The 27,452-nt window shown below is 40.8% G+C and overlaps 1 protein-coding gene across 5 annotated transcripts in view; it reads left to right on the top strand.

The window, feature by feature from the left end:
* Positions 1-242: 242 nt before the first annotated feature.
* The window catches only part of PRDM4 (PR/SET domain 4), a 44,826-nt gene continuing 17,616 nt past the window's right edge, over positions 243-27,452 (top strand). Inside the window, exons 1-13 of one of the 5 annotated variants that reach the window (XR_008617577.1) lie at positions 268-427; positions 604-870; positions 4,109-4,242; positions 6,856-7,041; positions 8,403-9,197; positions 11,464-11,613; positions 12,626-12,744; positions 13,931-14,016; positions 14,782-14,909; positions 15,538-15,852; positions 17,373-17,541; positions 22,693-23,496; positions 25,145-25,161. Coding sequence is in view for 3 of the 5 variants with exons in the window: in XM_055085287.1 (XP_054941262.1) it covers positions 860-870; positions 4,109-4,242; positions 6,856-7,041; positions 8,403-9,197; positions 11,464-11,613; positions 12,626-12,744; positions 13,931-14,016; positions 14,782-14,909; positions 15,538-15,852; positions 17,373-17,541; positions 22,693-23,005 (2,406 nt within the window). In the remaining 2 variants the exon portion in view is untranslated. The other 4 variants (XM_055085287.1, XM_024127511.3, XR_008617578.1 and 1 more) reach the window with 4 other exon arrangements.

Below are 27,452 nucleotides of genomic sequence, written 5' to 3'. Positions count from 1 at the left end.
CAGCCCTGGTTACTTAGCAACGGGATCGATCGCTCGGCGCTCGACTCGACCCGGCCGGACTGAGACGAGGCGTTCCGGGCCGAGCCTCCCAGGGCCCGCCCACTCCGGCCTGGGTCCCCGCGGCGCGCAAGCGCGGAACCGGGTGGGTGAGTCGGTGCGCGGGCGCCGCTTGCGAGCCGCGGCGGGGAGGGCGCACGCACAAGGGGCGGGGCGGCGGGCGCCGAGGGTGGCTGAGGAACCGGAAACGCGCCTTGGAGGGTGCGGCCCTGAGGACACTGCGGGTTGGGCCGGGCCGGGCGGGAAACGTTAGGCCAGCGGACCCCGTTGTGGGGCGCTCGTGCTGGCGGGGAGGGCCCCGAGGCGAGCTTTGTACGGATGAGGAACAAAGCGGTGGGGCAGGCGTGCGCGACCCCCGCGCGGCCGGCAGGTGGGCTGCGCGCGGGCCGGGGCGGGGCGAGGGCGGCCTGCGGGCCCCATGCCGGCGAGCGGGCGACTTGGCCGCCCTTGGGAGGCAGTGTCAGCAGGCCCGGGCTCTCTGGCGGCGAGGGGACGGGGGCTGCATCCTTCCCGTGTTTTGGTGACCGCCCTTGTCCTCCCCCTCAGGTTAGGTAGCCCCCCTCCCGAAGCTTCTGGAGGAAAGGCCCCGGGTGTCCCCTGGCATGCCTTATCTCGCGGCGGGGTGCGCGGCCGCCGGCCCTCGGGAGAAGTTGGGCTGCCCCGGGCGGCCCCGGGGACGAATGGCCGCGTTTGTGCAGCGGTTGTAAGCAAGATGCGGTAGCACGTGACCCTGGAACGCAGACCCTGATGCCGGTTCTCCACCACCCGTGTGCGCTTTTCTCTGACACTTGGTCCCCAGCAGATGCATCACAGGTGAGTAGCTTGGTGGGCTCAGCGTTGGTGACATCTTTGGAAAACATTTGGCAAATGAGACTTCAGAGTGCTTTTGTTTTTGGTGCCATTGGGCAGGTTACAGGTGCGATTGGCAAGTGGGTTTGTCCCAAAGGGAACGAAACATCCAGAAACCAGTATTGGGTTGAATATACTCTCATTAAACTTGATTTACTCCAAATGTGAGTAGTTGTTCCGAATAGCCATTACGTCGATTGTTGGTTCGTTGGACATCTTTATTCTTGCTTTTGAGTTATTTGCGCGTTTAATAATATTTTTATCTGGATTTCGAAGTGTGTTTTTAGCTCATCACCATGTTTCACCTTGAATTTTGCTGGTTACCGTCTGGCTTGGCTGGTAATGTAGAGAAATTAAGTTATTAATTCTGCAGGCTTCATGTTAATGTTGAAAGTACTTTGTGGTACCATGCCACTACAGTACAGAAGTGTGCCAGAGAAATAGTTACATTTGGCCATTCTTTATGAGCCCTTTCATAGGCTGTATGTTGAGGATAAGGAAGATTAAAAAAAAGTTCATTCAAATTATTGAAACTGTCCATTGCATTTGCAAAGTGGCTGCATTTCAGTTAGCTTCTTATATGTCATTCTAAGAAAAAGTAAGATCAACAAATGGTTCATACATAGGTCACATAAACTAGAGAAGATGAAGGATATGATTCTACAATGAATGTATAGGGAAGAAGAGCGAGCTTAGTATCTTGATTCTGGCCCTTCTCCCAAGATTGCTTCCTAGCATCCCATATGAGAAAAGGAGCTAGAATAGAATTGCACTTTGGACTGAGGGAGTCTTTTGAGGCTCATACTGTAAATTCCCTTCATCTGCTTTCTCTCTGTGGGATACTAGTTACCTTTGGTTTATGGCTGCTGAGATCATCACATTTTAGTGACTCACAACAAAGCAGAAATCTGCTGAGCCTCTCGCATTAAACTCCGGTTTGAACTGGTTTGAGAAGGCCTAAGAGTCAACCTAGAAACACCGTTTTGATTTTTATCTTGAGAATAGGTGCACAGATTAATACTCAGAAATTTTCAGCATGGAATTAGAAGCTACAGACTTTTAATCGTACTTAAAAAAATTATCATAACCAGTTTTTTGTAGGCCATTACTGCTCCAGTGGTTCTAAAGTTTTAGTTAATGTTTGTAGCTATAAAAAGTCACGGGAAAAGTCTGTTTTAAACCGCCCCAAACCCAGAAACCTTCAAAATTGTTACCGTTTCTTTCGGCTGTAAGGATTTTTGCATTCTTTTATAGTATAATTACTTTTATTAATGTGCTGTCTTTCATAAGGTGTACCTCATTTGCCATGTGATGCTAGTTGTCTTTCTAGTAAAGATGAGTTTGCATTGCTTCATCCAAATCAAATACATATATCAGAATGCCTACTCTATATAGGGTATCGCCCTCAGCTTTGTACACTTTATTAACGTCTGGGAGCCTAGTTGTATGAGATACCTAGCCCGGGATAAGGTTGAAGCTTATGGATAGAGAATAATTCAGGAATAGGTCTCTGTGGGACTTTAAACATACTCCACAATATAAATACACAGATCATAAATGTTGGAACTGTAAAAGGCAAAAAGTTTCTTTTATTGTAATTGTCTTTTTCTAGTCATAGTTAAGAGTTTAGATTTCTTAAATTAGGCAGACCTGGACTTAACTGCCAATTCTGCGACTTACTCGTTTCTTAAATTAGGCAGACCTGGACTTAACTGCCAATTCTGCGACTTACTCGTTTCTTAAATTAGGCAGACCTGGACTTAAATGCCAATTCTGCGACTTACTCGTTTCTTAAATTAGACCTGGACTTAAATCCCGACTCTGCCACTTACTAGTTAATGTAATTTTGGGTTAAGTTTCTTAGCCTGAGTCTCAATTTTCTCATCTCTAAAATGAGATTAAGAATAATACCGACCTCACAGTAGTTATAAGGATTAGGTGAGGTAATTACATGTTATCACTTCGCCCAGTGCCTAACACCTAAAGTAAGGGAGTAACAAGTATTAGTTATTATTATTTTCATGTAGATTGGTAGCTGATATTGCCATTTTTCAGATTAAAAACCTGTTAAGTTTTGCCTTCACTGCTAAGGAGTATGTAGACCGATTTGATTCCCCTTCCTGTTCTTCACCCCTCCCACGTACATAGGTGCACACACACGAACTTGCATCACTGCGATAACTCAGTATAAGCATTGGAGGTCACTGGTGACCTCCTTCGGATAGCCTGTTGGCTGGCCTCTTGAAGTTGTTTATAATATGGCAGTCTCTAAATTCTGACATAGGAACTAATACTGATAACAATTTCTAGTAGTGTCTTATTCAAATCAGTATACTCTTATTCTAATGACTTTGTTAATGGCACTACAAGATGGATTTTATGGAAAAAGCAATTCTCGGATTCTTCAGCCAAAAATGGTCTCTAGATAAAAAAAAGTTTGGTGTATTGAAAAACTTTTTGATAGTATTTTGCAGCATGATCTGTGTTCTTTCATTTCATTGCTGTGTGATTTGGGGCATATGACAAGCCCTCTTTGAGCCTCTGTTTCCTTGGTTACCTTATTTTGAAGAATTGGTGAGCAAATATGAAGTAATTTTTTATACGGTATCTAGCAAAGCTTACCTAATGAACCTTGAAATGTGGAGGATATTACTAAAATTATTGATTAATTATTAAGGTATCTATACAGAATTTTAATAAAATGCTGATCCATGGAGAAGATATGGTGCTTCTTTACACGATTTGTAATCTAATTCAGACCCAGTATCACTTTAACCCCTGGTCAAAGGAATTAGTAAAAATTCTTTGAGTAAGTTAAAACAAACTGTCTATAAAACTCCTGGTTTGAAGTAATAAGCTGGTTGGAGAAACTAAATACTGTGAAGGAAAAAACTTAGGTGAATTTAAAAAACAAACCCTCATTGCCAGTGTGCTCTAAGGATTGCAAACTTTGCTTTAGATAGTGTGCTTAGGGGTTTGGAGCAAGGCACACCTGAGTTAAATCCTGTTTCTGCTGTATGATGGTTGAGTTAACACTCTGAATCCCAGTGACCCTAGTTATCAGGGAGCTGTGAGCATAGAAATGAAGTCATAGCTGGTTAAGTCCCATTTCCCCACCTCCATTGTTTCAGGTTCTTTAGTACCTTAAACAGAGTCCCTGAGCTAATTTTTTGTATAACTGGTTGTGTCTGCTCTTTCTTAGGATGAATGAAATGAACCTGAGCCCAGTGGGGATGGAGCAGCTGACTTCATCCTCTGTGACCAATGCCTTGCCAGTCTCAGGGAGTCACCTGGGGTTGGCTGCCTCACCCACTCACAATGCCATCCCGGCCCCAGGTGAGTGACTGAATTTCAGCACTTAATTGCATTATCAGTTCTAAATGGAGCCTACAGGGTGGTCAGAGCCCCTTTAAGAGTGGAAGGGAGAAGCCCAGCAGGTCTAAATGGTGTTTCCACATGTGGCAGCAATTTTTCTAGAGTACTGAATCCTAGTGGATAGAATAGGAGTAGCGGTTTTTTTCTGGTTGTTCTCTTCTTGGGTTAGTGGCCTTTTGCTAGAGCTGTAGTTGATTTGGCATTTTATCTAGGGTTACCCATTCATCTGTTTTCCCCCTTGGCATTCTGTCCCTGGGTTATTAGGAGAGAATCAAAGTTACTGTAATAACTGTTCCTAGAACACATGGGAAATTCAGCTTTATTTTCTATGATATCAAACTGGCAACAACTGCAAACACACCAGGCCTAGAATTATGGTCAAAGAGGAGGTTTCAGAGATGGAGCTCCTACGTAGAACTCCCCCTGAGCCTCAGTACTGGGACAGAATAATAGTATAGGAAAAGCTCATTTTTCCCCATGGCTGTACTTTTAAAACCTTTTTATCTGGCTAGTTCAATTTTTTTCTTTCTATTGAAATGGAAACGAAACAAGTAAGCCATTGAGTGATAGTGATTCTTCGGTCTTTGACATTGTAATGTATTGGATTTTATCAAAGTAAGAGTTAATGTTTAAGAGTATTTTAAATCTATTAAGTTGTTTAGTTCTCTATAGAGAATTACCTGCTTAATTACTAATATGCAGCCGTTAAATAAGGTTTGTCTAAACTAGGGTGTCTTCACATTTCTTTTAGTGTCCACAAAAGAAATGAAAAAAAAAATTTATTACTTCTTAACTCATTTGATTATCTCTTAGGCATTCCATTTAGTGGACACTCTTATTGAGGAAAAACCTATTAAAAAATACTGCCACTGGCAAAAATAATGCAAATCAGCACTGTCCACGTTGGTGATTGTTCATTATGATACGTAGGCACAGGGTCACTTTAGCACTTGCGGATAGATATAGTCCAAGGTAAATATAAAGTGTAAATTTTTAAAACTCATGAACTACATATATACAAAAGATTATATGAAAATATGTATGTACAGTTTTACATTTAGCTTTACATTAATTTCCAAGTAGAAGCATTTTTAAAAAATTAATTAATTAATTTGTTTATTTTCTTGGCTGCATTGGGTCTTTGTTGCTGTGCCCAGGCCTTCTTTAGTTGCGGCGAGCCGGGGCTACTCTTCGTTGTGGTTCACGGGCTTCTCATTGCGGTGGCTTCTCTTGTTGCAGAGCACGGGCTCTAGGCACACGGGCTTCAGTACTTGTGGCACACGGGCTCAGTAGTTGTGGCTTGCAGGCTCTAGAGCGCAGGCTCAGTAGTTGTGGTGCATGAGCTTTGTTGCTCAGCAGCATGTGGGATCTTCCCAGACTAGGGTTCTAACCCGTGTCCCCTGTATTGGCAGGTGGATTCTTAACCACTGTGTCACCAGGGAAACCCAGAAGCATATCTTTTTTTTAAGTGAAACGTTCTCACCATGTAAAATGGAAAATAAAGTGCAAAAATAAATTTAAAAACTCTGGGGACTTCCCTGGTGGCACAGTAGTTAAGAATCTGCCTGCCAGTTCAGGGGATACGGGTTCAAGCCCTGGTCCGGGAAGATCCCACATGCTGTGGAGCAGCTAAGCCTGTGCTGCGCCACAACTACTGAGCCCGCATGCCACAACTACTGAGCCTGCGCTCTACAACTACTGAAGCCCGTGCTCTGCAACGAGAAGCCACCGCAATGAGAAGCCCACGCACTGCAACGAAGAGCGGCCCCCGCTCGCCACAACTAGAGAAAGCCTGCGCGCAGCAACAAAGACCCAAATAAATAAATGAATAAAATTCTAAAAGAAAAAAAACAAACAACTGTTCTATCACTACTCAGAGACCACTCTGAACTTTGATATATTTCTTTGAACTTTGGTATGTTTCTTCCCATTCTTTTTATCTCTAAATAATTTGTTTTCTTAAATTGTATTTAACCTAGGTTTTTAATTGTAATTAAATGCTTTGATACTTAAGAGCAATAGACAACTGGATGATCAAGTTGGCATTTTAAAACTAACTTGACTAAATTTAGGACTTGTTTGTGGATGTCTGCACAACACTACCTATCTGGGGATGTAAAGGGCTGCTAGGTGAGGTTTTTGCCCATTGCAAAAAACTTCCTAAGAGTTGAGCAAGTGATTACAGAATTTTAAAGTACTTACTTTTTAAAAAATAATTAATTTAATTATGGCTGTGTTGGGTCTTCATTGCTGTGAGCGGACTTTCTCTAGTTGCGGAGAGCGGGGGCTACTCTCCATTGCGGTGTGTGGGCTTCTCATTGTAATGGCTTCTCTTTTTGCGGAGCACGGACTCTAGGGATGCAGGCTTCAGTAGTTGTGGCTCGCGGGCTCTAGAGCGCTGGCTCAGTAGTTGTGGCGCACGGGCTTAGTTGCTCCACGGCACGTGGGATCTTCCCTGACCAGGGATCGAACCCATATCCCCTGCACTGGCAGACGGGTTCTTAACCACTGCGCCACTAGGGAAGCCCTAAGATACTTACTTTTAATGGAGAAAAAAAAATTTTTTTTTTGTAGGGCTGCCAGTGGCGATTCCAAACCTGGGTCCCTCCCTGAGCTCTCTGCCTTCTGCTTTGTCTCTCATGCTCCCAATGGGTATTGGGGATCGAGGGGTGATGTGTGGGTTACCTGAAAGAAACTACACCCTACCTCCACCACCTTACCCCCACCTTGAGAGCAGTTACTTCAGAACCATTCTACCTGGTAAGTGTTATAGTTATTCAGGAATTTAGAAGAAAGAATTCAGCCAACTCTTAACTTCAGTTCTTGAAGACTTGAATAACACTTTTTTCTGTTTGTCACTATTAGATATTAATCTATGTGGGAAAAAATTTTTCATATTTATGTACTTTTCTTCTTAGAACATACAGATAACATATTAACATAGAAGTTTGACTAAGCTTAATTTCTTAATGGCACATAAACAATTTTTCTCGTCTCTAGCATCTCCTTGGTTCAGTTTTTATAATTCTGCAGTTGTAATTCCTATCAACCACATGTCCTGCTTACAGTGTCATTGTTTATTATAAATTAAAGTTTATTGAATTTTTATTTTATAAGTATTATATACTCATTTCAAAAAATTTAGCAAATAAGGAGGAAGGGGAATCATTCATAGTCCCATCATCCATCTTTTTGGTGTAGTTCCTGTCTTTTATTTTTATGTACAGGTTTTTACTGTTTTTCAGAATTAAGACTATATAGTACTATCTATACAATTGTGTACCCTTTTTTTTACTTAATATTTTTTCTATTTTTACATAGTTATTTTTCCCAACTGCTATGTGGTTTTCATAATTATCCTTTTTAATGACGCATTATATTTTACTGAGTGGATATCCCATGGTTTATTGTATCAGTCTTTATTGTTGGACAGTTTTTTCCAGTTTTTTAAATTACCATATATGAATGTCTTTGTGTATAATATTTACAAAATGCATTTAGGGGAGATTACCATAAGTGGAATTTCTTGTGCAAGAGGGTATGAACATTTTTAAGGTTATTATTATAGATACTTTCCGAAGAGGATTTAGAAATTTAGGCTCCTACTGGCAATGCAGCAAGTACCATTTCACCACATCTTCATAAACACGAGTGTTCAAATATTTCTTTCTGTTTTAATAAAGCGGGTATAATTGTGACTTGTTTTGAATAGAGCCTAATGTTTTATCATAGTTTAATAAGTTAAAAATTATATTTAATTTTTATTTTTCACATGGAAAATCTGCTTTTAAATGATTTTACCTTTTAACTCTTATAGAGCAGATTTCAGCATCTTAAGACTCAGGAACTCCAGCCATGTATATATTAAAGGCAGCATTTATAAGTGATTAATTTCTAGTGACTTTAAAGGAACATAGTTAATTTTTTATGATTTCTGAGTTTCACGGGAAAAACTGAATTGTGGTATATGTATGTTGCTATTTATAAAGTATATAGATATCAAACCAAAGAAATAGGTAGGAGATTATTTTAATTTAGTTACATTTGTAAGGAATTTGGAATTCTTTATATTTAACAATATACTGAAAAATTCCTGATATCTCATCTTTTCCTTTTCTCAGGCATTTTATCTTATTTAGCTGACAGACCACCTCCTCAGTATATCCACCCTAACTCTATAAATGTTGATGGTAATACAGCATTATCTATCACCAATAACCCTTCAGCGCTAGATCCCTATCAGTCCAATGGAAATGTTGGATTAGAACCAGGCATTGTTTCAATAGACTCTCGCTCTGTGAACACACATGGTGCCCAAAGTCTTCATCCCACTGATGGCCATGAGGTGGCCTTGGACACAGCAATCACTATGGAGAACGTCTCTAGGGTCACCAGCCCAATCTCTACAGATGGAATGGCAGAAGAACTTACCATGGATGGTGTTGCAGGCGAGCATACCCAAATCACAAATGGCTCCAGAAGTCATGAACCTCTGTCTGTGGATTCTGTGAGCAGCAACCTTGCAGCAGAAACTGTAGGACATGGTGGTGTGATACCCATTCATGGGAATGGCCTGGAGCTCCCTGTGGTCATGGAGACAGACCACATTGCAAGTCGGGTCAACGGGATGTCTGACAGTGCCCTCAGTGACTCCATCCACACCGTGGCCATGAGCACCAACTCTGTAAGCGTGGCACTCTCTACCTCACACAACCTCGCCTCCCTAGAATCTGTTTCCCTCCATGAAGTTGGCCTAAGCCTAGAACCTGTGGCTGTCTCCTCCATCACCCAGGAGGTTGCTATGGGGACAGGTCATGTAGATGTGTCTTCAGACAGTCTTTCTTTTGTACCACCTTCACTGCAAATGGAAGACTCCAATTCAAACAAGGAAAATATGGCAACCTTGTTTACAATTTGTGAGTGTGCTTAGCCTTTTTCTTTTGGAGATATTGATAGAAAGGGCCATCATCCTTAACAGGTTTAGTCACAAAGTCAGGTGTTAAGGGAGTATAGAAAGTAACTAGACTTTGGAACTTTTATTTGCCTTTGTATTGTCATTTGTATTAATGTGGTGCCTTTTCCTCAGGTAAGCCACACAGTATATAGACATTTTGTTGGTTCTTATAGCATCTTCCTGAAGTAAGGAAACAGTCATTTCTGTATTTTACAGGTAAGCTTAGCCTAATAATACTTAAGGTATTTCCCAAGATTTCACAGATAGTTAATTATAGAAGTAAATTTCAGTAAGGTATTCTGTGTGGCGTGCCATTTGCTTTTTCAACATAAGACAAATTTATTAGATCATGTGTAATATAATTCACATATGCATTTTAAAGTGTGCAATTTAGTGGTTTTTAGTATATTGACAAGGTTGTGCAATCATCACCACTGTGTAATTCCAAAATTTTTATCGCCCCATAAAGAAACCCCATTAGCAGTCACTCTCACCCCTGCCCCCCATTCTCAGGCAACCACTAATCTACTTTCTCTGGATTCGCCTATTAGACACGTCATATAAATGGAATCATACATTATGTGGCTGTGTCTGGCTTCTTTCCAGCATAATGTTGTGATGGCTCATCCATGTTATAGCATGTATTAGTACTTTATTCCTCTTTTTGGAAGAAGAATATTCCATTGTATGTATATACCGCATTTTGTTTATCAATTTATCTTTTATGAAAATTTTGTTGTTTCTCCTTTTTGGCCATTATATTCAATGCTGGTAGGAACATTCATGTACAAGTTTTTGTATGAACATATGTTTTTAACTTTCTTGGATATAAGGAGTGGAATTCCTCGTTTTGAGGAATTGCCAGACTGTTTTCCAAAGTGGCTGCACCATTTTACATTCCCAGCATCTGTGTATGAGGGTTCCATTTTCTCTACATGTTTGCCAAGACTTTTTTTTTTTTTTTTAATACCCATTGTAGTGGGTGTGAAGTGGCATCTCATTGTGGTTTTAATTTGCATTTCCTTAAGACTAATGATGTTGAACATCTTACATGTACTTATTGGCCATTTGTATATCTTTGAAGGAAAACTGTAAGCATTTTTTGCAGTATGAAATCTGAATCTCCTTTGTTTGAAGCGTTCACGTGGTTTCTTGTTAAGAGCATTGGAGAATAAGTTCTCATAGAGTGTAGGGGATCTCTAGTCTGATATTCTAAGAATTTTTAATCAAGTAGTACTCGAAGAAGTAATATATTATTACTGCTTTGGCTAAATATGAAAACGTACTGATATTTTATGCCATTTAAGTGGTAATTTCTAATGGATTGCTTAGGAGAAAAAGGCACCTAGAAGGCTGTGATTCTAAGGTTTATGTATTTACAACTATTTTGTGAATGAATTTGGAAAGTTTGAACACAATCATTGACTAAATAAATAGGGTCATGAATACTACTGTTAAGGTAACAGTGAGAAAGGAAAGTAAAAGAATAGAACAAAAGTTTTATAGAGAAGGAGGACACTCCTGAGCTTGTAAAAGTGAAGTTACAGTAAGCACAGAAAACAGTATATGAATTCAGCATTTTTTCTGACAGTGCAAAAAGACCGCATGAACAATAAGTATTAAGAATGTTAAGCAAATATGTCTGCAAGAATATGATTCACCTGCTGTCCCAAAGAGCAGGTTGCATATTTTTTTTGTCTTAAGAGCGTCTCATCAAAGCGTGATCAGCCAGTTTAATAATGAAGCAAACGAGAGCAGTGGTGCAGCTGGCTCTGACTTTGTTGTGCTCTCTTGTCATCTCTGTTTTGGCTTTGCATTGCTACAGCATTTCAACTCAGTTTCCTCTTATAGTTTGGTAGAATTGGAATCTTTTGGACTTTAGAACATCATATCTGAAGGTATTACTTATCTACTTAATGTAAAGAATAATATACTTGATTCTTGAAGTAACATAGGCTTATTTTTTGATCAGTCTTTCTCTTACGCACTGAATAAAAAACTTGTCCTGTTGGATCAAAAGAAAAATATCACATGTTGCTGAAGAGAGATAACAACAGTGGATGTATATTTTAGTGAAAGAAAGTGGTTCTTTGATCAGAGAATTTCTACTAGAACCTTGCTTCGTACTGGTTACATTTTAATAATTTGTATTTAAATAAAAAAGCAGGTGGTCATTCATTTGCCTGCTAGAACTGACCCCATTTATGTCTCAAATTTCCCATCTGCAGGGTGCACTCTCTGTGACCGAGCCTATCCCTCAGACTGCCCAGATCATGGACCGGTGACTTTCGTTCCTGACACTCCAATAGAGAGCAGAGCGAGGCTTTCTCTCCCAAAGCAGCTTGTTCTCCGCCAGTCAATTGTGGGAGCAGATGTTGGTAAGACCCTTGGAACCATAAAACCCCATCAGAGGTTCTTCTTCCTTTGTAGGGTAAGGTTGTAAAAGTGGATGTGTATAATTTAGTGATTATTTGGTTGATCCAGAAGTCAATTTATAGCTGAAGATTTATTCTTTTACGGAATATTTGTCTTGTCCAGTGGTGACAGCAGTACATCAAGTTGAAAACTTTATTGGGAAAATTCCCCTTTCTTAGAATCAGAATTGAATAGAGGAGAGAATCCTAGCCTGAGTCTTTGAAGACTTGACTTTTATTTTCAGCTGTATCATCCACTATCAATAATCATGACAAAGCACTCCTTGAAACTTAGTTTCTTTTATAAAACATTGAAAATTCACCATTGATAACTTTTTTATCACTAAAGATATTTACATCAGATGTTTGTAAATTGCCTAATACTCCTTAGGAAAAGGTAATAAGAACTGTAGACTGCCAAAGTATGCTTATCCATATTGGAATTTCACATGGTATCTGAATCACTGTGCCCTTCTTTGAAAATACAATGCTAGGTTCGTTATTCTTTCAGGTGTAACTTAGGCATGGGTCAATTGAAAGCATTAAACAGCTTAGATAATAAAAAGCAGTGCTTTAAGCACAAGTGATCTTAGAAGTTTGATTTATTTTGTAGTAATTGCTTTACTTTTTTATGATAGAATGATGTTCTCTAGTCTTTTTTATGTATCAACTCCAAAATAACATATTTGGAGGGACATGGTTTGGTTCCTTGTGTATAAAAATGGGTTCAGGAATTTCTGATACTGCTTCTTACTCTGCTTATTTCTTCTGAGCCCCTATCTAATCTGTTTATTACTTTTTCCTTATTTACAGGATAGAACCCATAAGACTTATCTGCCTCTCAGGAGTGCTAGAATATCAGTAGTACTTAGGTTCATTGAAAATAAGATTCTTTGCATGAGTTAAGCTACTCTCTTCTCTATCTGATTAGATGTTTAAATCACTGATTGTGTAGTTCATGTCCTTCCACTGATAGGTGTATGGACTGGAGAAACCATTCCTGTGCGGACTTGCTTTGGGCCTCTTATTGGCCAGCAGAGTCACTCCATGGAAGTAGCAGAATGGACAGACAAGGCGGTTAATCATATCTGGAAGGTCAGTGTTTATGAAACTTTTCTGTGACTTTTGGATGCTTTTACTGTAATGAGGTAGTTAAAAGCAATGTAAAAGTCAAACTTAGCCAAGATTCATACAGTGCCTTTCACTTATCAGTCATTTAATAGTACATTCTTTCTGTTCTTGGTAGCCAACTTATTATACATAGCAAAACATCAGGTATTGAATATGGAAGATAAACTGTTTTAGTCTCCGTTTTGTTAGATAACCCAATGATTATTCGTTTTTATTACTTGTGGCAGCTGAGGCCATGGACTTTGTTTATATGTTGAAAGTCTTATTTTGTAATCAACTAAAACATTCCTCAAATATTTAGCTTGGGAAACAATTCTAGAATTGGAAGCTAAGATTATTTCTCTAGTTTTCTAACGGAAGGGGCTAGAAACTTAAGTTTTTGATACAAACAGCTATTCCTATAGCATGTTTATATAGAATCTTAGTCAATAGGTTGAGAATGATGCCTGCAAAAATTGAAGTAAGGGGGAAATGGGTCTTGTGATAGTTGGAAAGGTAGAGTGCCACTGGCATTGGGGACTTTAATTGTGGTATCCAGGAGTAAACATAGAGGACTGCTACGTGCATTGGAGAAATAATGAGAAGAGGTGGTTCTCTGACCTTAATTTCCATTCATGTGGTAGGTGATGAAGACTTTTTTTTTTTTTTTTTTTTTTTTTTTTTGCGGTACGCGGGCCTCTCACTGTTGTGGCCTCTCCCGTTGTGGAGCACAGGCTCTGGACGTGCAGGCTCAGCAGCCATGGCTCACTGGCCTAGCCGCTCCGCGGCACGTGGGATCCTCCCGGACCGGGACACGAACCCATATCCCCTGCATTGGCAGGCGGACTCTCAACCTCTGTGCCACCAGGGAAGCCCAAGTAGACTGTTTTTTATGTCTTTTCCAGTCAAGCCAAAATGTGAATAATCAAGAGCAACATGATTCTGTACACTGAGCACTAACTGTAGGTCTCTAGTGGTCCTTATTGTATTGCTGGAAATAGGGGGACTGGTGAAATGACAAACGTGTGAGAAGACTACCATGTATTTTCACACTGACTAGGAAAACTGGTACCTACTGCAAAGTAAATGAGATTATTGCTAGACTAAACTTAGTAGCATTATGTATCACTTGTCAGTTCATCTGATGTGTATGTTTGCCTTTTGTTGACAGATATACCACAGTGGTGTCCTAGAATTCTGCATCATTACAACTGACGAAAATGAATGTAATTGGATGATGTTTGTGCGCAAAGCCAGGTAAGAGTAGACTTGGATGAAAGAAATAGTTACCATTCGGATGTTTTTCAGTAGGAAGCTTTGAATAAAATAGGGAAGAATCGAAGAATCCAAATGACAGTGATATCTGAACATACCTTAAAGCCTAAGGCTTTTCACCTTCTTCACCCCAGTAGTTGTTGACTAAGGGTTATTATAAATCAAAATGTAAGAAACTATCCTTGTTTTATGAACAGTTTATTCAACTTACTAATGCAGTAAGGAATGGTACAATTACCATTGACCTTGCAAGTGGGTACCTTTTCTTTATATTAGCTATTAGTCAACCCCTTAGGCTGCTGTTGTGGTTAATTCTTGTTCAGCTATCTATTTCTGTGTCTTTGTCCTATTATTTTAAGACTTTATTTTTCTTCCAGTAACAGACTGTAGTATTTCTGACTATAAAGGACGATATTGAAGTAAGAATTCTGTTTCTATGCAAGTTACTCCTAATAGGTAGTATAGGGAATTAGAGAAATGACCCAGAGAAATAGTACATCTAAGTTTTCATATAGGATTTTGCTGTAGGGATATGATGTGTTTAGTATATATTTCAGAATTAATATGCTTGATGGGAGTTTCCTGGTGACCTAGTGGTTAGCATTCTGGGCTTTCACTGCTGTGGCCTGGGTTTAATCCTTGGTCGGGAAACTGAGATCCCGGAAGCTGTGTGGCACAGCCAAAAAAATTTTTTTAAATTAATAAAATAAATTTAATATGCTTCATCTGTTAAATGTGATAACTTAGGAATCGGGAAGAGCAGAATTTGGTGGCTTATCCCCATGATGGAAAAATCTATTTCTGCACCTCACAAGATATCCCTCCTGAAAATGAACTGCTTTTTTATTACAGCCGGGATTATGCTCAGCAGATTGGTAAGTTTATGTAAGACTTGTTTGCTATGAATCTAGCACAGTAAAAGCACCAAGGACCAGTAGTAAAGTTTTGGTAATGATTTACATGTAAGCTGAAACAAATCACATACCTTTGTGTATATAAAAACAGGATATTACCCCATGTTAAAAGTGTTAAAATCCGTGAGATTCTTCATAAGCTAATTGTTATTGACCAGGCAGTATGAACTTTTGTGTTAGGACTTTGATTTGGGGAATTTGAAGTTCCTAAGTTCCTTTTGAACCATTACAATTTAATTTCATAAAGGACAGCAAAGCTTCTTAAGTTGGTTTAACCTTCAAAGGCTTTTTCTTGCACTGTGTCATGATGACAAGTGATGTTTAGGAGTTTGTGTATACTACAGAATCTTAAGATTTTTGCCTAGGAAAGGTGCCTTATAATCCAATATTTACCAAGTGTTCCTTATGTATGTGCCTGACACGCTATTTGAGATGCTGGGTCTAGAGCATTGAACAAGGTGTTTTAATTTTACAGGTAGTGGGCAAGCTAGAAATTTTGGTAGAAGGGAGAATTATAAGCAACAATTACTAATATCAGCAAGTTTTAAAATTTAAGTATCAGGAGACATTGAATAATCTTTCTCTTAAGGTGTTCCTGAACACCCAGATGTGCACCTCTGTAACTGTGGCAAGGAGTGCAGTTCCTATACAGAGTTCAAAGCCCACCTGACCAGCCACATCCATAACCATCTTCCTAGCCAGGGCCACAGCAGCAGCCATGGGCCAAGCCACAGCAAAGAAAGGAAGTGGAAGTGTTCCATGTGCCCCCAAGCTTTTATCTCTCCTTCCAAACTTCATGTTCACTTTATGGGTCACATGGGTATGAAGCCCCACAAGTGTGATTTCTGTAGCAAGGCTTTTAGTGATCCCAGCAACCTGCGGACCCACCTCAAGATACATACAGGTAAGTTGTGTTGGACCATCAAAGTGGAATTTTGCAAAATTAGAAATTAGTAAGGCCTTGGCAGCAAGATAGTCTTGCAGGTAGAGTTGAGATCAGATGTTAGAGAAAGAATCCAGCTGGCTGTCAGCAGGACTTTGTTGGGTCATAAATCTTGGTGGGATAACTCTGCCTCCTCAGAGAGTATTACTTCTCGTTATTAAGATGCTTCACTTTCCAGGTGCCCCCACCATAGTTTGAAGGTGACTGGAAAAATGCATTTAATAATCAGGAAGTTGATGTACGTGTTTGGACCTAAAGGGAATTCTACAGAAGCAGCCTGAGCCTCCCATTAGAGCTCACCCCTGGTCACCAGCCACGCCAGTTTCTTTCCTTTGAATATTGCTCAGTAAACACTGCCAAAATTTGTTGAGTTTCTGTTTTCTAAACTGCATACAAACCAACCCCTTTTTCTTAGCACTTATTTTTTTCACTTACTTTTTTACTTTGCTATAAAGTAACTGTTTTAGTTTCGTTTTCTTTGCTGGGTCATTCATTCTCCAAATCTTTGAAAGTAAAACATTTCCTCATTCTTTTCCATTAAGACTGAGTAGTCGCAGCAGAGACCATGTGGCCCACAGAGCTTAAGATTCTGACTGGCCTGTAAGAAAAGGTTTGCTAACCCTTGACTTAGAGTAACTTTATTTCTTTTTTTTTTTTTTTAAATATAAATTTATTTATTTATTTTTGGCTGCATTGGGTCTTCGTTGCTGCGCGCGGGCTTTTCTCTAGTTGCGGCGAGTGGGGGCTACCCTTGGTTGCAGTGCGGTGGCTTCTCTTGTTGCGGAGCACGGGCTCTAGGTGCACAGCCTTCAGTAGTTGTGGTGTGTGGGCTCAGTAGTTGTGGCTCGCGGGCTCTAGAGTTGCAGGCTCAGTAGTTGCGGTGCACGGACTTCATTGCTCCGTGGCATGTGGGATCTTCCTGGGCCAGGGCTTGAACCCGTGTCCCCTGCATTGGCAGGCAAATTCTTAACCACTGAGCCGCCAGGGAAGTCCCTATTTCTGCATTCTTAAAAGGATTTTATTTCATCCCTGGTTTATGAGGTCATATTATATGTTTTACAAAAGAAAACAAAAATGTAGGTTGTAAAAATATGTTTGCTTGTAGGCAAGTACTAGATTTCATGAGTTTTAAAAAAAAAAATAATTGAATTAAGTTGGGCACTGGGGTTATAAGTGATTTTTTTTTCCAGAGTTTATATCATGTGTTAGCTATAAACATTAAAAAGCATGTGTGTGTGTGTGTGTGTAGGTAAGCAGTCCTAGGAGGTCAGATTTGTTAGCTTCCCTAGCTTTAGTTGCAGAATATAAATTCGGTGGCTCTGAGTGGCTCTGGGTAGACAGTCCCAGAAAGTGAAGTTCCAGTTTACAGTCAGTTCTGTTTGATTCCTGCCTCTGCCACATACCCATACGATGTGCCTCTTCATCCTGAGAATGCTCGCGGCAGTTTTATTCACGGTGTGGTAATTCGGGTTGATATGCAGGTCAGAAGAACTACAGGTGCACTTTGTGTGACAAGTCTTTCACCCAGAAGGCTCACCTGGAGTCCCACATGGTTATCCACACGGGCGAGAAGAACCTCAAGTGTGATTACTGTGACAAGCTGTTCATGCGGAGGCAGGACCTCAAGCAGCACGTGCTCATCCACACACAGTGAGTTGCCCGCAGCCCAACGCCCCTCGGACGGGGAACGAGGCTTGTCATCTGTCTCCTGCCTTGGCACCCGTCGGTGCTTCCTGTGTTCCGCGTAGCCAAGCAGAGGTTGGAAAACTAACGTTTTGGTTTATCATGGAAGATTTCACTTGTTTGTTTTTCTTATTTTTCACCTCTACTCTCTATTTCCTTTTTTTTTCATATTTTCAAAACATCATTTCATTAATTTAACAAATTTCTAAGTACCTCCTTGATGCCCAGCACTGTGCTAAGTGGTGAAAATACAAAGATGAGATGGTCCTTGGATTTAAAGAGCTCGGAGAGCATTAAGAGACAGAAGAGTAATTGCTGTACTGTGTTGCAGATGTCAGGGTAAGCGCTGGGTCCTGAGAGACCAGAGAGGAGGCCCCAGCCCAGCCTGCAGTGTCCTGGGAAAGTGTCCTGGTAGTTTGAGCAAGTATTAAAGGAGATAAATTAGAGTTATTCAGGAAGACAGTGAAGGGTAAGGGATGAGAATAGTGTTCTAGACAGATGAAACGGAGTATGCGAAAAGGACTGGGAAATGTGAGTGGTTTTTTTTTTTTTTTTTTTTTGGCTGCGCTGTGCGGCATGCAGGATCTTAGTTCCCTGGCAAGGGATCGAATCTGTGCTCCTGTAGTGGAAGCACAGAGTTGTAACCACTGGACCACTAAGGAGGTCCCACTAGTGGTTCTTTATAGTTAGAGCATTGGGTGTATATGAGAGTGAGGGAGAGAGAGGCAGCAACCAAATCATGAAGAGCCTTTTATCCAACTAAGAAAATTAAATTTCATTCTGGAAATAATGGAGAGTCACTGAAGCATTTTTCCTACCTATGTACCAGGAACTATTCTGTGCTTTTGTGTGTGTGTGCATGTGTGTATTTTAATTATGGCATAAAACACAAATTTTACTGTCTTAACCATTTTTAAGTATATAGTTCAGTAATGTTAAGTGTATTCACATTCTTGCACAGGCATTGAAGGATTTTAAGGGAAAGAATGTCCTGGTGAGATGTTCATTTTATAAAGATTACTCTGGCAGCACAAAAGGGTTATTGAAGGAGGAGAAGGCCAAGTATTGGAGACCTATTAGGATTTTATTGCATGGATCCAAGTGTAATTAATTGCCAAGCCTGTGTTAGTTACAGTAGTAGTAGAGAGAAGAGAACAGATTTTGTGGTCCTGAGCTTTTAGCAAGTGTTAGAAGAGGGAGAAAACATTAGCTTGAATAATTATTTAGAAATCCATAAAAAATGGAGACTTTATATTCTTATTATGGGTTTTAGATAAATATTTTGCTTTCATATCAGCTCTTTTGTCTGATTCATAGCCAGATAACCTGAAACACTAAAACATCCAAGGAGTCTGGATCTACATTCCAAACTCTCAAAATGACCTTTTAAAACAAAGTCTTCATTAAGTGGTTTCATTCTTAGTATGAAATTTTAGAAATTAGACACATTAATTATCAAATATTAGATATGATTGTACATAATTAGAGCTGAAAGAGATCTCTGGGATCAATTAGTCTAGCTGCTAATATTAGTCAGCTTGAGCTGCCATAACAAAATACCATAGACTGGATGGTGGCTTAAACAAAAGAAATTTATATTAAACTTCTGGAGGCTGGAAGTCGAGATCAGGGTGCCAGCATGGTTGGGTTTTGATGAGGGCCTTCTTCCTGGCTTGCACATGGCTGCCTTCTTGTGTCCTCACATGGTGGAGAGAGCGAGCAAGCTCTGGTCTCTCTTCCTTTTCTTATAAGGGCACTAATCCCATCATAGGGGTCCCATCCTTATGACCTCATCTAAACCTGATTACCTCCCACAGGCCCCCACCTCCAAATACCATCATGTTATGAGTTAGAGCTTCAACATACCAATTTAGGAGTGGGGGTGGGGGGATGACAAATATCCAACCGATAACACTGCTTATGATAATCAGCTGGGAAATGTGGAAAACTGATTGGTGCCAGGGCCCCAGCTCCAGGGATTCTAATTTAGTTGGTCAGGGGTAGAGCCTTGGCCTTGGTATTTTTTTTTGCCGCTCCGCGGCATGTGGGATCCTCCCAGACCGGGGCGCGGACCCGGTTCCCCTGCATCGGCAGGCGGACGCGCAACCACTGCGCCACCAGGGAAGCCCCTGGCCTTGGTATTTTTAAAAAGCTCCCCAAGTGAGTCTAATGTCCAGTCAGTGTTGAGTGCTACTGAGTTGATCCAAATGAAAGATTTGTTTCACAGTATCTCTGGCAAGTGGCTATATTTTTACTTCTTGAAAACCACACATAAAGAGGAGTTATTCTCTTCCTTGACCTTGACTTTCTATTCTTTCAAGTGATGCTTAAATTTGCACTTGCTTTTATGGTAGCCATTTCACAGCATAATGAAATAGAAATTATTTTGAGATTAGTCATAACTGTTTTATCTGCTTTTGAGTTGGAAATTGGCTTTATCAGATATTGACCAATGAAAGCAATTTTCTTATATGTGGATCTGGACACTTTCTCATGATGACAAAATATAATAAGCCTCTGCCTAACTCCCATGATATAAAAGTTGTTTTTGGACTGTCAAGACTTTATGCTAGTATAAGTCATTCATAAAAGAAGTACCATTCACCCAATATATATATATATATATATACATTTTGGCTGCACCACACAGCTTGCAGGATCTTAGTTCCCCAACCAGGGATTGAACCCAGGCCCTCTGCAGTGAACGTCCTAACCATTGGACGGCCGGAGAATTCCCCAACTAATATTTTTGAATGAGACTTCCTATAGAGATCATTGGTAAAATTTTCAGATGTTTGTATCTTTTAGGCATTTCAAAATGCATATGTTAGTATTGGAATTTATCTGTTTATCTGCTTAGAAAAGAACTATAGCCCCTAAAGCCAAATGTAGGAGGAGTTCCTCTCCCAGTGTTCCCCTGGGAGTATAAGGCATGGGACTTTGCCCTTCCTCTAAGAAAGGAACTTGAGAGCAAGAGTGGGGTGCTTATTCCCTAGGTCGTTATCTTAGTCCCATGGCTTTGTGATTTATATCTCCAGCCTTATATAACTAACCATTCACTCAGCATCTCTGAGTTCTGGATGTCCGCTAGGCAGCTCAAACCTGGTAAGTCCAAACCTCAACACTTCGTATTAACCCAACAAACTTGATTTTCCCCAGTGTTCATTGGCTCAGAAAATGATACCACCATTCATCCCAGTGGCTCAAGCCAAACACCTTGGAGTCATCCTCAACTCGGTCTTCCATTCTTTCCTTCATTCAGCTCTTGCCTGGTTGAGACCACCAGCATCTTTTTTATGGACAACTTCAGTAGTGTCCCAGCTGACTTCCCTGCTGCTCTTCTCTCTCCTCATCCATTCCCCAACACAGATATACACACAGGTGTCACACACACGTGCTGTATTTGTCCATAGTGGCCAGAGTGATATATTTAAAACATAAGTCAGATTGTGCACATCTCCAGTCGTGATTCTTCATTGACTAGAAGTCCCTTCATGATGTGGCAGTGGTACTTGGCTACGTGTCCCACTCCATCTTTTATTGCTTTTCTCATACTATTCTATTTTACCCACATTGGGCCTCCCCTTGCTACTACTTCAGCATACTGAACACAGTCTCAGGGCCTTCGCACTGTACTGCCTCTGCCTAGAAACTTCTCCCTCTGGATATCTCCCTGTCTTTCTCCCTCACTTCATTCAGGTTCCTGCTTAAGTTCGTCATTTCCTCAGAATGGCCTTCCTTGATTATCTCATCTAAAACAGGACTCTGTCACTCTTACCTGGCTTCATTTTTTTTAATAGTATTTATTACTATCTGATATCAGATTATATATTTTTAATTTGTTTATGGTGTGAGTCCTCCATTAGAATGTAAGCTCCATGAAGGCAGGGACTGAGCTTTCCCTGTCCTGTAGCTCCACAGAATTCTTCTCTGCCATGTCCTGCTGGGAGAAGGTGGTAGAAATGCTAAGGAGACCAGGCTTCAGAACTTTCCACTGTACCCTAACACTCCATCAAGGATTTTAACCCCCTTTTATTTGCTTCACATATTGGACTTTCATTAAGACATAGGGTTCAGCTGCTCAAAAAAAGTTTAAAAATTCCTGCTCTGTGTGATCCCTAAGTTTCCTTTCAGCTTTGAATGTCTAGGCCAGGTTTACTTCACCCTTGACACTACTGACATCTTGAGCCGGATAATTTTTTGTTGTAGGGATTACCGTAACACCATAGTTAGATACCATTGTGTATTGGTCAATTGGCACATGTTTTCAAATTTGAGTTTTCCAGTTGGTAAGAATGTGGGGCAACGGGAACTCTCAAATGGCTGTTGATGGATGTGTGTATCGTTACAGCCATGTTGGAAAACAGCTTAGCATTATCTAGTAAAATTGAAGATGTACATATCCTTTGATCCAGCTATGCCTCTCCTGAGTATATGCCCTAGAGTAACGGTCCCCAACCTTTTCGGCACCAGGGACCGGTTTCATGGAAGATGGTTTTTCCACGGATGGGGGACGGGGATGGTTCAGGCGGTAATGCGAGTGATGGGGAGCGGCCGATGAAGCTTCTCTTGCTCACCTCTGCTGTGCGGCCTGGTTCCTAACAGGCCGCAGACCCCTGCCGTAGAGGAACTGATGCGTATGCAAATCCACACACCAGTGTAGAAATGTTCATAGCAGTCTTGCCTGTGGTGATAAAAAACTGGAAACCACCAGAATACCCATTAACAACAGACAGAGCCATGCCACAGATAAGTTGTGGTATATTTGTAAGTAGCTTACAGCCATGGAAGGGAGTGAACTACTGATACAGCAACTTGATTGAAATTCAGAAACATCATATTGAGTGAAAGAAGCAAAACACAAGAGAGATACATACAGTACAATCCCATTTACATAGAATTCTAAAACAAGCAAAATCAGTCTATGGTGTTTAAACTACAAATGTTTTATGACTCTTCTATATGATACATTTCCTGTAAAAAAAAAAAAAAAAAAAAGTTTGATTCTACTCGGGTAGAGCTTCTCTGACAAAGGTCTGAGGTTGTGCAGAATAAGTGTGTGCCTCAGTTGTCATTTGTAACCCCAAATCAAATGTTTTTTTCTTGTGTTCCTCTTAGAGAACGCCAGATCAAGTGCCCCAAGTGTGATAAGCTGTTCTTGAGAACAAATCACTTAAAGAAACATCTCAATTCACATGAAGGAAAACGGGATTATGTCTGTGAAAAATGTACAAAGGCTTATCTAACCAAATATCATCTCACCCGACACCTGAAGACCTGCAAAGGGCCCACCTCCAGTTCATCAGCACAGGAGGAGGAGGAGGAAGATGACTCGGAGGAGGAGGAGCTAGCAGACTCTGTGGGGGCAGAAGACTGTCGGATTAACAGTACTGTGTATCCAGCAGATGAGTCTCTGTCTACACATAAATAAAAGAAAAAGAAGCCAACTATTTTGGATGGAAACTACAAAAGGGAAAAACATAACCAGTTATCCACTACAGTGGTTTTTATATAAAATAATTTCTGATTTCCTTTCAGCCAACAGTCAAAACAGACTAAATGGGAACAGATAAAGCACTTACAGAAGAGTATCCTAATGAAACACTTTAACAAAGATTGAGAAAAGAGCATGTATCCTATTTTTAAGTGGCGTATGGGGAGGAAAGTGTCAACTTTTGAGATCTAGTCTTTATTTACATAATTGGGTGATACATTTATTCCTGAGTCAGAGCTGCTCTCTGCCCAAACAAATCAGATTTATTTAAAATTCTTTCATTATTCCATTTTTCTCCCAACCCACTGATTTGGTAGCACTCTCAACTGGGTCCCTGCCTTACAGTCGTCCTGATTATGGTTCTGGTGTTTTGTTTTATGCAGACTTGTGACTTAAGCTCATCCCAGAATGGATTGGAATATAACAACGTAAGTTTGTTACTCCTGACTGCAGCTAACAAGTTTAAAGCACCACCTACCTTAATCTCTCCTGGCTGCTTGGGAGTTTAGGGTAGATCTTGCTTCCCAAAATTTCAGCAGGTACCTAGAGGGCAGATTAAAAAGGGAGCAGCCAGGCAGTAGGCACTGATGGAGAGAAGAAAAGGAGAGATGCCTGGGCCACTGTCCAAGAAACTAGCTTTGATGGAAGCTGGGGTAAGAGATCTGGTGGTTGTTCCTTAGAGGTCTTTGTAGGTTTAGACATGTCTCTGTCTCCAGTGAAGCCTCCAGCACCAGACAGGGGATCTGGGGGTGTAGTAAGCCAAGTAAGTAATGCCTGCTGCATTGTCTCCTGATAACAAGGACATGTGGACTCAGCTGGCAAAGTGGTACCTTGGCCCATGGAAGGAAGGAGGGAATGATCCTTCCTATCTGGCTTACCCTATGAAAAGGATCAAGACACCATTAAAATGTTGCCAACTCAGAATGACAGATGACATATTGGTGCATTTGCAAGGTTAGGTCTTCCCAGTTGTCTGTAATGAAGGACCTCATCAGTTAAGCATGGTGGATGCCAAAGGATTTGGGAAGTGCAGAAGGTTAAATGGTCACCACGAGGGTGTGTTTTCAGGGTCCCAGCTTAATTCATCTACCCATCTGATCTTTCACCTTGTTTCTCTCGTGCATCTCCTGCTTTCAGCAAGAAGCAAACACATCTTGACGTTGACGGTTGGTGGAACATGCTCTCCTGCTCTAAGGCACGACCTCTGGGCTGGAGTAGAGAGAACCTTGGTGGGAAGGTTTTGCTGCTAATGTATTTATAGAATGAATGTATTTCATTCAAATCTGTATTCCTCTAGGAAGGATTAAAATAAAAACTTTTTAAAAAATACGATTCCTCTTGTAATCTCATTTTGTGGAGGGAGAGGAATGAGTCTTTTTAGGGGAAAAATGAGGTACAACTTGAGTTTTTCTTAAGGTCAGGAGTGGAGAAAGTATTTCCTAAGTACTGTAGCTTTGAAAGTATATTTTCGCATGCTTCTGCATAACAGTGCTTAAATAAACCATGCTCCCTGCGTTTCCAGCTCTCATCCCTGCCCTCTTCCGTCCTAAGGTAGTGCCTTTACGTTGCTGTCTCCTTGGAGAACTACAGGTCTGCAGTTGAGGGAGTTGGTGAGCTATGGTGGTTAGAGGTGGCTGTCAACACTGGGTCATGAAGGCTTCATCAGGGAGCTCTGGTGGGACTGAGGCAACTCTAAGCTCAGCCTTTTGAGCTGGTAAAGGCATCCTGGTGGCAGCGACTCCTGTCCCCAGGAAACCATCGGTGCTAGAACTACAAGCACCCTTTCTCCGTTTAACTCTGGCTCACGCTGGGTTAAATTTCTTCATTTCCAGGTGCTAGTTGAAGTGCTGCCCAAGATAGTTAAACCTTTTGTAAAACAATAAAAGGAATTCTGGGAAATAGTTTAAGTGAAAATGTAGCTGCTGTTGCTTGCTTTACAACTGTGTCTTCCATTTTTTTTTTTTTTTTAACCTCTTAGACTTAAGTGACACATTATAAGTCATTCTCACAAGATGAGTAAATTAGTAGCTGCCCCTTTGACAAGATTTTACTCTGAGCCTTCTTTGCCCATTGCAGGTGGCCTCATCTGTTGCTGCTGCTGGGATCAGTCTGCTGTTGGGTAAATGGTCACATTCAGAAGCTGGATATTATGAGTGTAGGCTCTGTAGCCCTGCTGAATGTTCTCCAATCTGGGCTTTGCTGCACGATGGTTTGGAAGCTTAGTTAAGTTATGTAACCTCTCTGTGCCTCTTTTTACTTAACTGTAAGAGACTACTAATAAGAGTTTCCATTTCATAGTATTGTTTGATGTTAATTCATGTAAAAGGCTGGCACAGTGCTCAGCATATAGTGAGCACTGGCTAATATTCTTTAGTTTTAGATTATCCTAGCACAGATTTCTATCCTTAAAATATGGCTCTTCATGACCCAAAAAGTCCTAGATTTTAGTAAGACAAGTAAAACTGGCATGACTTGAGTTTTCAAGGCCAAAGCCTAGAAACTATTTAGCTTGCAGTCTTCTTGTAGATCAGTATATGTATGTTTGCTGTTTCCTTCCTTAAAAGGTGAGTTGCAATCTTGCATGTGTGCTGAGTTCCGTGGAACTCAGTATGTCAGAGGGCAAAGAGGTGACAGGATCTAGTCTGCTTCAGCCTTTTCAGCCTATTGACCTATATTCACACTTCCTAGTGTGTCTTGAGGAACATAAACATTGCCAGAGCTATCAGCCCCTTATTAAGTATGTAAACTTGTATTACCTGATCACCAAGCTGCATCTTAGAGTCAAACAGTCAAAAACATAACTTCAGGTATATAATGATATCATCTGTTATGGGCAGAATTCCTTCAAAATTCATATATTGAAATTCTAACCCCAATACCTCAGAATGTGAGTATATTTGGAGATAAGGTCTTCAAAGGAGTGATTAAGCTAAAATGATGTCCTTAGGGCATACCTTAATCCTGTATGACTGGTCTCCTTATAGAAGAGGAAATTTGAACAGAGAGACCCGGGGGGAAGATCACGTGAAGACCCAGGGAGAAGATTGCTATCTGCAAGCCAAGGACAGAGGCCTCGGAAGAAACAACTCTGCCGACCCCTTGACCTCGGACTTCTGGCCTCCAGAACTGTGAGAAAATTAATTCTCTTGTTTAAGCCCCTGCGTCTGTGGTACTTTGTTGTGACAGCCCTGGCAAACTAAATACTGTCCAACCGAAATAGACCATCTTTATGATGATTGCTTCATAGAGGAGCAGCTTCCAGAGTAGTGATTACAGTTTAATCTCAGTTTTACAAATCGTGAGCAACATAATGGCAGTAACAATCTGTAGTGGTGTGTTTTGCCACTGGCAGATTTCTGGACTGCTGAAAGGATAGACTTGCTCCTCAGCTATTTTTTTGTTCCTTTGCTTTTCTTGCATATACACACTTGACAGTCATGAAGCATATACACACTTGACAGTCATGAAGCCCCCAGGCCTGTGTCATCCTCAGACAAGGACAACTTTCTTTCAAAAACCATTTATTGGCAAAAGCAAAAAACAAAACCAAAAAAACCCCCGAAACATTTATTGAGTGCTGGCACAGATTAAGGCATTGTAAAGGAACAGAAAAATGGTTAGAACTTATGCCCTTGTCCTCTGGAAACTCAAAATTTTGCAGAGATCTGAATGCACAGCTGGATCACTGTGGAAATGAGAAATGAGAAAAGTCAGGTGTCCAGGTCAGCCCCAGGCCTGCCCCAGGCCTACTGATGAGCCTCCTGGGCTCCCCAGGTGATCGTGAAGCAGTCCACAGGAGTCTTATTAAACGTTGGAGACCCCACAAGATGCAGATGCAGACACCTATACCCAAGGCAAGCCAGACCATGGCAAGTGTTATAGGTACAAGAAGTAGTAAAATCTAGGAGCAGGAGTGAAAATGTCATACTAAGAGAAGAATAGTAAAGAAAAGTGGATAAAACAATCCTGGATCTGTGGTGTAGTAAAATAAGGCTGGGGCAATACATTTGAGATAACAGGGCTAAAAATTTTATTTTTATTTATTTTTTAAAATATTTATTTGGCTGCATTGGGTCTTAGTTGTGGGCGTGCAGGATCTTCGTTGTGGCATGCGGGCTTCTTTCTAGTTGTGATGCGCGGGCTCTAGAGCACGCGGGGGTAGTTGCCCCGCAGCATGTGGGATTTTAGTTCCCCGACCAGGGATTAAACCCACGTCCCCTGCATTGGAAAGCGAAGTCTTAATCACTGGACCACCAGGGAAGTCCCCAAGGAAGGCGAATTCTTAACCACTGGACCACCAGGGAAGTCCCAGGGCTAAAAATTTTAGAATGACTAGTTTACCAAATCAATAGCTGCTTTTTGATTATTTTTAATTGCATTGGTA

The sequence above is a fragment of the Physeter macrocephalus genome, chromosome 6 (genome assembly GCF_002837175.3).
Source record: "Physeter macrocephalus isolate SW-GA chromosome 6, ASM283717v5, whole genome shotgun sequence".
NCBI classification, from domain to species: Eukaryota; Metazoa; Chordata; class Mammalia; order Artiodactyla; family Physeteridae; genus Physeter; species Physeter macrocephalus.
Note: the sequence above shows the minus strand (reverse complement) of the source record. Positions and strands in the feature narration are given on the sequence as shown.